The sequence below is a fragment of the Dromaius novaehollandiae genome, chromosome 14 (assembly GCF_036370855.1).
Source record: "Dromaius novaehollandiae isolate bDroNov1 chromosome 14, bDroNov1.hap1, whole genome shotgun sequence".
NCBI lineage: Eukaryota > Metazoa > Chordata > Aves > Casuariiformes > Dromaiidae > Dromaius > Dromaius novaehollandiae.
The window spans coordinates 18,323,479-18,334,130 of record NC_088111.1 but is presented as its reverse complement, the minus strand read 5'-3'; the positions used below and the strand labels follow the sequence as shown (position 1 = coordinate 18,334,130).

The following is a 10,652-nucleotide window of genomic DNA, read 5'->3' as shown; positions in this document are numbered from 1 at the left end:
ATGAGATGATGACCATGATTCAATATTCTGGGCAGGTGATGAGCAGCAGGGGTTGAACCCCTGCCCCCTGCATCCTCAAGCAGGAGTCTCCACTGCCTTGAACTGAAGGTCCCAGATCTCTTGAGCATAAAACCCAGAGAAATATTGAGCATCATATTCTGACTCCTCTCTGTTGATTCCTACAGTCACATATCCTGGCAGGGTGCTCCCAGGACACTCACCTCTTGCATATGGAGCCTGTGGTGCCTGGAGCAGCTAGGGGCTGCTTGTAAGTGCCCAATGCTTCTGTTATCCACCATGGACTCAGCAGGCATGAACAATTAATACATTTAAAAAAAGTAATTAAATAATCAACTTCTAGGATATGGTCCTGGAAAAACATTTCAGTTGGTGCAGTACCCTTCTACAAGATACCTCCTGAGCCAGCAGGAGCTGTAATCCTGATTTAAGAGGATAGGCCCTAAGGAAGGTGAGGAGGCACTGCTCTTATACAGAGGCTGGCAGCCAGCCAGGTGTTATCATCATCATCCTCAGCTGAAGAGCAGAGAGATCTGTGGTGGGAACAGAGACCACAGCTTTCAGAGCTGATTGCCTACAGCCTTGTGCCCATATTTGCATTTAGGCATCTCTAGCTCTCAGTTTTGCATGAAAATTGTATGACCTGGGTGTAACCAGCCCAGGCTTTCCTGGTCAGCAGCAGAATGTTACTCTTAGGGTTGGGATTGCTGTTGGAGGGCAATCAGTGGGATGTTGCAAGGTCCACAGCTCATGTTGCACGAGCTTTTTCAGTTCTCATGTTTAGGGCGTGCCATTATTGCACGGAAGCAACATGCCTTGGAGACTCGCATAAGGGATCAAGTGCAGCAAAGGGTGTGATGGCAGGAGATGTAATAACATGCCTTGGTGCCGCACTGATGGCACGTGGCCAAGGGCTCGAGGGCCTGCAACTTGCCCCTACCCGTGGTGAATGATCTCCCTCCTGAGTGCTATTCCACAGGAAAATCTCTCCTTTTTGATAGGGTAAAAGAAGGAGGGCAATTTGCAATGTTTTCTTTAGGCACCACATTTAAGCCTGTTGGAAAGAAGTTGTCTGTTACGTCCCAGAATTGCTCCAGTCCTGGATCTGATCTTAATGGGTCTTATTTTACTTTCCTCATCAACATGAATCACTTTTTACTTTCATATGCACATAATGAAACCAGAGCCTTGGCAGCAGAAGGCTGCTCTAAAGTGGAATCCATACAGCTAGCCATGCCCTCAAGGGTTGATACGTTCATATTTTTGGCTGTCCCAAGAAGAGCTAGCTGCCTGTGGTAATGTGGACAACTCTCCCTGTAGCTAATGTAGCCCAGGAATTCATCTTCACTGCTGTCCTTCAGTCCCTGCCAGAGGGCCCCTGGGTGTCCTGCAGGCTGGCAGCGAGCGCGGGGTCATGCCCAGGGTGGCTGAACACGTCCGTTGGTGCACGGGCTGCGAAGCCTCCACGCTGCTGCTGAATCGGACCGAACGGGACATGGCAAGCAGGGAGCAAGAGATGCATTTGTGCCCCACACTGTTCCCAGGGCTCGCTCCCACAAGGGGAGAAGAGCCCCTGTGTTTTGCCCAGTGGCTATCAGAAAATGGGTGGGCTGTGAAGGAGGGACACACAAAGATTTGGCTTTGCACTGCCTGGCAGTTGCACCATTTCCAAATAGTTTTCAAAAGGTTTTAGGTCCTTTTCTGGTGAACGATGCAATGAGTTCCTACATTATCCACATGCCATTGCTGCTAGTGAAAGACATAAGTTCTTTCATGGGGGTAGTTGTTGCTGGAGAGGTGTTTATTTTAATACGTTAGAGCGAGAAGCATTTACCTTATGTTTGCAGCAAGAAAAATCAGTCTAGTTACAGGCATTCCCTCCTCACCTTTCTCTTTGCAATGCACAATGTGACTGTCAAAAAAGAAATTACAGATTGAATCTACATCTTTGCAGAAGACTGGCTGGGGTATTTTTATGCCTGAAATGTAGACGTGCTGTGGAGGATGGTGAGGTTACAGATGACTCATTTTAATAGACAAAATACAAACTTTTTTTTTTTTAATTCGAGCAGATTCAGTATTCAGAGCTCTAATTCCTGCTTGCAAGTTAGTGTCTGGAGAGACGCTAATCTTACTGTACTCACCCTAACCGGAATAAACTAAACTGGAATAAACTATCCCAAACCAGGCTCTCGCGTGGGGATTGCTGCTTTATGGACTTGTGATATTGCATTCCCCTGACCTTCCTCCTGTGAAGGACCTAAAACCCCTAAGAGGAGGCCTTCACCGCGTTTGAAAGTCCGGGATGCAGTAGGCACTATGGAAATATGGAACAAGCATTGCCTATATGCTATTTTGCTTGGGGTCATTTAGCTGCGGAGAGAAGAACTGAGACCCCGCCGTGGGGGCGAGCATTGGGAGCCCTCCGCGTGCCGTGGCGGTCCGTGTGTCCGGCCCCAGGGCGGACAGTCCCCATGCGATGGTAACCAACATGTTGCCACGTTTCACAGGCGAACAAAGCAGCAGGGCTCATTAGCCCATTTGCCTCTGATTGAGCACTGGCAATACCGCTGCCGGGCTTTCGCAAACCTCCAGGAACCTGCCCGAGCCGCCCCTCGCCGGGGGTGCTCGGCAGCCGAGGTGCCTCCGGCTGCTCCCGGCCGACGGCACCGAGGCCCCAGGCCTTTCCCCGCCTCTGCGCTGGGGCCGGTCCCTCCCGAGCCCCACATCTGTGTGCCAGGTGACAGCCAGCAGCACGGGCTGCTGTCCTCCAGCGACGTTTCTAAGATAAATGCTTCTCTTTTCTGTCCAAGAGATACGCCAGAGCTGCTGCCAGCACCGCGTCTCTGTGGGATCAGCTTCCTTTCCGCCAGGAGCATTAATTTCTCATGATTCACATCTATAAAGTAGCTTTGGAAGGAAAATGTGCTTTTCACTAGTCAGACCTTCACGCGCTTCAAGATGCCACGGTTTTTCCAGACTTTCCAAAGGAAGCCACGACCGAGCGAGACATTCCTTCTCTTCTTCCAGCTTTCTTGGAGCGACCTTTCTTGATCAGCTGGCTCGCTAGACAGATAGTTGGAGAGCTGGCAGCCTGCAGCTGCCTCTCGTCGCGCTGCTGGCGTGGGAGCGGGGGCCGGGCCCCCGAGCCCCTTCCTCGGCTGCGCAGAGGTGCATTGCCCCTTCCCCCTGCCCGGCTGCGGGTGTGCTTCCCTCACCGCGGCGCGAGGATGGAGCCCACAGCCAGCAGCTTGCAGGGCAGAGAGAGGGCATCCCTGCGGCGCTATCCCCCAGGCAGCGCCCGGACCGAAGCCGGGGAAGATCTGGTGCTCACGCGATGCTTGAAGCGGGGGAGAAGGCGCGGATGTGCGAAGCAGGTGCCGCCGAAGCGGCGCCCCGAGCGGCGCCCACCTTGCCGAGGCTGAGTCACGCGGGCCGTCGTGGGCCTGCAGCGGTGATTCAGCCCCGAGGCTGCCGGCGCTCGCCGCTGGCCCCGCGGGCTTTCTCCGGAGCCCCCGCGGGTGAATCAGAGCCAGCGTTGCGGTGGGCCCTGGGGAGGCTCCGGTTCCCGGGGGTAGAGGGAAGGATTTGCTTTTCTCTCCCTGTGCTCAGCACCTGCGGGGACATCTGCAAGGGGAGGAGGAGAGGCCCCATCACTGGGTCCAAGCAAATGCACGCAGAGGGGATTTCAAGGGCATCTCTGTGCCGGTGAGAGCAACGACTTGTCCCACTGGAAGGGGACATGCTGCCCTTCTCGGCTCAGTGAAGTGCAAAGCGAAGAAGTGCGGTTGTGCTTGGCTGATGTGTGCCCGTGCGCAGAAAGCCAGGGAGGGAAGAGCAGGGAAATCCCTCAGGCGTGTCCAGAAAGTCTCTCGCGAGGGGCAGGTAGGCCAAGCCGGGGTGCGGGGAAGAGCACGTCCACCCTGCGCAAGGCCACGTGGGGCCAGGGCTCACGCCTGCAGCGCCGCCTCTCCGTCCTCTCCTACGAACTGTCCCTGCGAGAGCCGGGGGACACCAGGGGGAGGGATCCCCCTCCCAGGGGTCTGGTCCCCAGGCTCAGGCCAGCTTAGCTCTGGCAGGGCCACGCTCCAGGGCCTCCAGCTCCCGGCGGTGTCTCCCTCGGGGCCCTGCCAGGCTCAGCGCCAGGTCCCCAGTGAGGAGGGGCACCGAGACCTCTCAGCAGTCACAGCAGCTCTCAGGGCACTATTAACCGTGGGGACATGATCCAGAGCCAGTCAGCACGTCCCCATCCCCAAGGGACCCCCAAGGGACCCCCCAAGGGACATCGGGCCCCCAGCAGCCGTGGGGATAGTCTCAGGGCTGCCGGCACTACCAGTCCCGCAACAGACTGCCTGGCTAGCACCCATCCTTCACAGCTAGTGCGCCGAGAGCACCGGGAGGGACATAGGTGGGCATGTGGGACAGGCACAGGAATCTGTGGCAGTGAAGTGTGGGCTGAATGTGACCCTCCTGCCAATGCTGGGCTCCTTGAGGGCTCCACGGGAGTGATGGCCCTGCAGGGAGGAGTTCCTCTACTTGGAAGAGCAGGAAAAGGAATAGTGAGGGTGGCCCAAATGCCTGGGGCAGCTCATGTCCCAGCTGCCTGTGCTCTGCCGGGCTGCAACACGCTCCTTATTGGCCCATCCTGAGCTGGGTCTCTGTGAAAGTCGCCCTCCCACTGCCATCACCTCTCCCCACTGACCACGGGCTACCTGCCAGGCTCCATGGGGCGCTGGGGCTCGGGCTGTGCTCCCCCAGCTGCAGCCCATCAGACAGCCTGCCCCAGGCTGCCCACAGCCCCGCTGCCCTCCTTCCCGTGGGGCGGCAGAGCCACGCGCAGCTGCCTCGGCGCTGCACCCGCCGATCCATCCCTGAACACCCACCCTGCCCTGCCCAGAGCCAGTCTGGGCGGTTGCACCACTCCAGCAGGAGAAACAAAACAAACATCTCCAAGGAGTGTGTTTGGAAAATACCAGGTTTTATTAGACAGGTTGATGTTCAGGCTGACAGTTTTATCCAAATGCACATTAACATGGGCTTCTACCTGTGCGTATGTCACGGCTATGTCATTCCTTGGAAGGTGTCTGTCTGGAATGCTCTTACACAAGAAGCTCACAGTCCTGGCGCCAGGTTGGGATTTCTTAGCAAAATAAAAATACTCCCCATTCCCGCCCACCCCATGCATTTCCTGCAGCTCATCTCTTTCTCACTCACATCCCAGAGCTCTCCTGTTAAAGCTCAGAGACTGTTGGGTTGGTCTGAGGCTGTGCCACATGAGGTGGGTAAGGACCTACTGTCCTTTTTGGACTAACAGTCGCTTGCCATGGCTGCCCCGGTTGTGTGCTAAGATGCATGAGAAAGAAAGCATCTAAGTGTCAGCGTCTTCCTGAACAACCAGGAGAGCTGGCCAGCACCAACTCGAGTCAGCATGCCTCGCAGGCAGCAAAAAATGGCACCGAGCCTGTTCCCCTGCTTCTGATCACCATTGCCATTGCTTCTGCACGGAGGGGGTGAGGTGAGTGAGGGTTCAAGCAGGGTGGTCTGAAGGGCATCACATGGGAAAGAGAATCCTAACATAAAATATTAGGTGGGAAAAAGGTTTTGACCATCACATAAGAGCCCCATCGAGGACTCTTGCATTAGCGCTTTGCTTTTGACTGTTGCACAGGGTGCTCATAAGATGAAGAGAAGGAAAAATGGAGCCGGGTGTAAATGGGAGGGAAGACAATGAGTGCTGAAGAAAAGATAAAACAAAGGAAAAGGAGAAAAGAAAGTGACTGGGAGATAGATGGGAGTGACCTGAGAGCAGGGTGATGATGCCTTCAAGTTTAAGGCCCAAATGGAGAGTTAAAGCTCCTTCATAGGATGTGTGGGGGCCTTTCACTGGATGCCCCCAGATGGAGCCCATTGGCTTTGGAGGGACAGGACAGCAAAAAATGAGATGGAAAAATAAGGCACTTAGAAGTAGAAAAGTTTGATGGGCTTTGCTTACTGTGACAATGACACACAGTGTGATGGCAGGAACTGTGACAATATTAGCACATTTCTGTCAGTGTTTCTTTTCCATTAGCTCTTAAGAAAACCATGCAAACTAGCTTGACGAAGGACAATGAGAGGCAAGAAAGAGTGGGTGAGACAGATAGGGATGAGGAGGAGAGGGATAATGTAAAAGAAACAGAAAAGAATAAAAGCGAAAGGAGGCAGCAGCTCTGGGGCAAGTTTGAGACCTCTCTGCACTGACTCATGAGTGCACCACTTCTCTCTGCACCAGCCTGGCTGCTGCTTTCTCTAACACCCCTTCCTACCTTCACTAGTTACCTCCAGGCCTCTCTGCACTGTGTGCAGAAATCCCTCTGCACAAAACCTGCCCCTTCCCAGTACTTGAACATAGATTTGTGTCTTCTCTTCATTAGTCCATATGCACAGTCCTACCTCAAAGCAGAGGCAAAGAGCATTGGAAGTCCCTGGGGCAGCATCCCCCCAAACTCACCTGGGCTGCTTGAGGGGACTCTTTCTTTGCAGCACCCAGCCTCAGGGCTGGGGACACGTGGACCCCACGGTCAGTGTGGCATCAACCTTCCGCCTTAGCCTACATCCCATCAGGCACATGGAAGCCAGAGGTGCTGCCCTTCAACCCTTTCCATTATGACAGAGCCTTCCATTTCCAGCTTTCTCTTTCACTCTTCTGTTTGCTTTGCCTTTTTCTTGCTTCACCTGGCACCTCCCTGTCTTCTTGTTCCTGTCAAAGTAAGTTCCTCTGCTCCAGAGGTTTCTGGAGAGCAGTTAGCTGTGGTGTGTTTGGCAGGAGGAAGGAGAAATGCTGTTCAGCAGGTCATCGCAGTGCTCTAAGGTGCCGGTCTCCATCCAGGGCAATATCTGCCTACTTGGTCGGTTTGTGCTTGGCTCAGCAGCCAGCCGTGCTGGGGCAGTGCAACCCAGCAGCATGAGCTAGGTGACGAGGCCACCCACAATCCCCTGGCTTTCGCTGCCAGGTTTCCAGGTTGGCCGTCCATGGGGAACCTGACCTGGTCTGGTGCTTTTGAAGCAATAGTCATTCGCCTGCAACTCACAGGACTGAGCGTCGATGTGCAGAGATGAGCCAACAGTTTCACAGCTAAAAATGGGTGAAGTACAGAAAACAATCCACAGAAATCTTCTTGTAATATCCCAAGGAGAGCAGATTGGCAGAGGGGAAAAAGGATGTGGCTAGTAAAATGGCATTCCCTTCTCCCTTCAAACAGCAAAAAACTACAGGGATCTGACTTGGAGAAAGCATGCAACACTGACTTAAACAAGGTCAAACTGCCAAACAATTAACCCTCTGAGCCCTACTGATCCTCAGGCTTGACTTGCCAGCATGGGATTTTTGAGGTTAATGGCACATGCGGACACTAAACACCCTGTCTCTGTATCAGCCCAGAGAGAGGGCACCTGCTCACAGCTCTTTGCAGGACTTTATGATTTAGGGTGCTTCCCCTGCTCCTCAAGCAGCACTCAGCCAGCTCTGATGGCTCCCTTCCAGCCCACTTCTTGCTCTGACGTGGACTTGCAAATCCCACCGCAGCTATTTGTCTGGAGCTACAAATGCCCCTGAAAATGGCCACATGGGGGACTGAATCCCTTCATAATGCAGGAGAAGGCTAACACCTAGCTGAAGGCTGCAGAGCTAAGCTCAGTTGTTATGTGAAAGGACAACTCCATGGGGTGACCTAAAAGTCTTGGAAAGGAAAACAAGATCAATATTTGCAGAGATTTGTAGGATTTCTGTGCCTGAAAGCAACAGCTGGGATCTGGCCTCTTCTACCCTGCCCAGTGCTTTGACCCCCAGGGCTGTCGGTGGTTCCCAGGCTACTGTGTCACCATTCTCCTCTGTGCCCTCACGCCGTGCCCTCTTTCTTGCTCCCTGCTGGCTTAGTACGTGCAGAGGTTGAAATTCTTGTTCACACATGTGAATCTTGGCACCAGCAAAAAAGCAGCTACAGTTCTAACTCACCATGCATTGCTTGTACTTACAGCTTAAACATTGCCCTCTATTTGAAAGAACAAAGATAAATGTCAGGAATTCACAGTTTTTATTCTCTTTCTTATGCCCACCCAACTTCCCCTGCCATTGATGTCAATGACTCAAAGTCCTCATTGTACAGTAGCCTTTGCCAGTGTGGCACTCAAAGGGTTAATAAACCATGGCTTCTTGGACAGATAAGACATAAGCTCATTCACCAGTAGGAACACATGAATGGTTATATTACAGAACACGTTATGGTTTCCTGTAGCGATTCTTTGGGGTTTCGCCACAGCCAGTAATGTCGCAGGAGAGAATGCTAGGCTTCTTCCCCAGGCCAAGGCTTCCCAAGAGATCAGGAAGCTCACGAGTGATGGCCTTTTCGATTTTCTCTAGGAAACACCCTCCCATGTAAGAACACTGCTGAGACAGCAGCTTAAAACTAGTGATGGGATTGATGCCAAAGAAGTCCTTGTAAGCCTCACGGTTGGGGAGGTCAAATTTGCTGACATTGGTCTTTGCCAGAATGGTCTTAAAGATAAAGAACTTGTCAGGATCTTCCACAATGTCTCTGAACACCAGTTCTCCATCGCTAAAGAAGGTCATTTTGTCCTTGTAGGTTTGTAGATAGCGATCGACCAAAAGGGCGTGGATGCGCACCCGGATGGCGTGTTGGCGTATGAAGGCAATCTTATTCTCCATCCTGTTCTCAATCACCTGGTTGAGATCTTCCAGGAGTGATATCTCTTCTTTAAGGAACAGGTCTTGGTGGGTTTCTGGCTGATATTCATTGGGCCAGAAGGAACTAACGTACACCCTGGGTGGCTCCGTGACATTGATCAGAGGAGCCAAGCTCCAGAACAAGGCACCGTAGACTCTCATAAGCTCCTGGGTAGCCAGGCTGTCGGCTTTGTTCAAAATGATTCTGATCTGAGATTCACGGCCCTTCAGCTGGCGAAACAGCATCTCCAGTTCCAAGCCCACATCCAGCTTTGTAGGGTCAAAGACAACGAAGATAAGGTCAGCTCTGTCGATGAACCACTGGCACACATCATTGAATGGGTAACCTTGGGGAGAGGAGAGAAAGAAATCCAGCAGAAATGGCCAGTACTGGATGAATCTCTTCAGGTCAAAGAACAGATGAACTTTGAGCCTGCTGTGTCTCACACCCTGTCCAACACAGATCTATCTGGACTTCCCATACAGCACAGAATCTGTTTCTTAAGTGCTAAAAACACTTCAGAGTTTCTTGGCATGGAGACCCATCCCTGTGCAGCTGGTGTACTGGGACTGCATGCTGATCTTGGGACCTTCATTCATGGTCTAACCCCAGCAAAGTCAGGGCAACTTTTGGCCTTGCCTTCAAGGGAACCAAGGTTTTCCCCTTCATCAACAATAGAAGTTGCAAGGTGAAGAGGCCTCCATTGCTTGAAGGAGCAAATGCACTGCTATACTCAGAGAATGACAGGATTTTAGGAGAGAATTTAAAGCTTCCACTGATGGGCACCTCACTCCCACACTCACTCCCAGAGGCTGCTTTCTGCTGGCAATGGGAGTGGAGGGCATTTCCAAGAGGTGCTCTCCTCCTCACCTGGAACTGATCTTTCTCATAGACACTTCCAAACTTCCCTTTCTCCTTGCTGCTGGCCACAGATTCGTGCTGCTCTTATGAGCAGATATCCACCAAGTCATTGCTTTACCCCGTGGGCAGTAAGTGGGTCAGCAAGCCCTGCAAATCTACCCTAGCATGCGTTGTGATGGTGCTTCTCTGGGTCCTCCTGTAGCACGAGCCATTGGCAAAGCCTGTCTCCAAGAGCTACAAACAGGTACTAAGTGATGGGCCGAGGCAGACAAACAACAGCCTGAGGATTCCCTGGAAACATCTTGCAAAAAGTCCTGTCTGTCACACCTCCAAATGGCAGAAAGAGGTGCCTCTAGCTGATGATAATCAGGTATGTCCCCCAGGCCCTGGCTGCTGCTGTCATGGCCATGCACAGACAAACTTAGCCATCCCCTCCAATGTAAGAATACATCCTTTTTGTAGCCTAGGGCTCTTCCTCACTGCACCTCAGTCATCTTTGTTATCTTACATCGTTATAGGTTCTTTTCTGGAGTCCCTTAGATGAACGCAGCAAATCCCTACCTCGTTCTTGCTGCTTGCGGTTTTCAATGATGCCTGGTGTGTCCACGAAGGTGACTCGCTCCAGGAGTTTGTGAGGCACCTCTATCCCTATCAGCTTCTCCAAGAAGTTCTGCCCAAACTTTTCCAGGGGCGAGAAGGAGCGTGCGCTGTCAGCAGCCATCACGATGCCCTCAATGGTCTTCAGCTTCGGGCCATGCATGATGACAGTGAATTCAGAGGTGGTGGGTTCTGCCCCTGCCCAGCGACAAGAGGAGCAAGAGAGTTGTAAAATCCATGCTGCTCACTGGAAATTTCAGGCACTCACCTGGGACTAGCTGGGGAACTCCGGAGCATCATTGCCTTGCCAAGAGATGCAGGAAGGAGGCAGGCAGCAGGGCCATGAAATTCTTGCCAAGCCTCTTGAGAAAATGATAGCAGGGCTGTTTTCTGCAGGGACTAACCATTCTGGATGTGCCCTGACTGTTAAAGGCGCCCTAGAGAACCAACTCC

The 10,652-nt window shown here is 52.6% G+C and overlaps 1 protein-coding gene across 1 annotated transcript in view; it reads right to left on the bottom strand.

The window, feature by feature from the left end:
* Positions 1-4,975: 4,975 nt before the first annotated feature.
* The window catches only part of SRL (sarcalumenin), a 34,729-nt gene continuing 29,052 nt past the window's right edge, over positions 4,976-10,652 (bottom strand). The window contains exons 6-7 of the mRNA XM_064520531.1: positions 10,164-10,397; positions 4,976-9,087 (exon numbers count right to left, since the gene is read on the bottom strand). Of these exons, the coding sequence (XP_064376601.1) occupies positions 8,276-9,087; positions 10,164-10,397 (1,046 nt within the window). The 3' untranslated portion in view covers positions 4,976-8,275. The remainder of the gene's footprint in view (positions 9,088-10,163; positions 10,398-10,652) is intronic.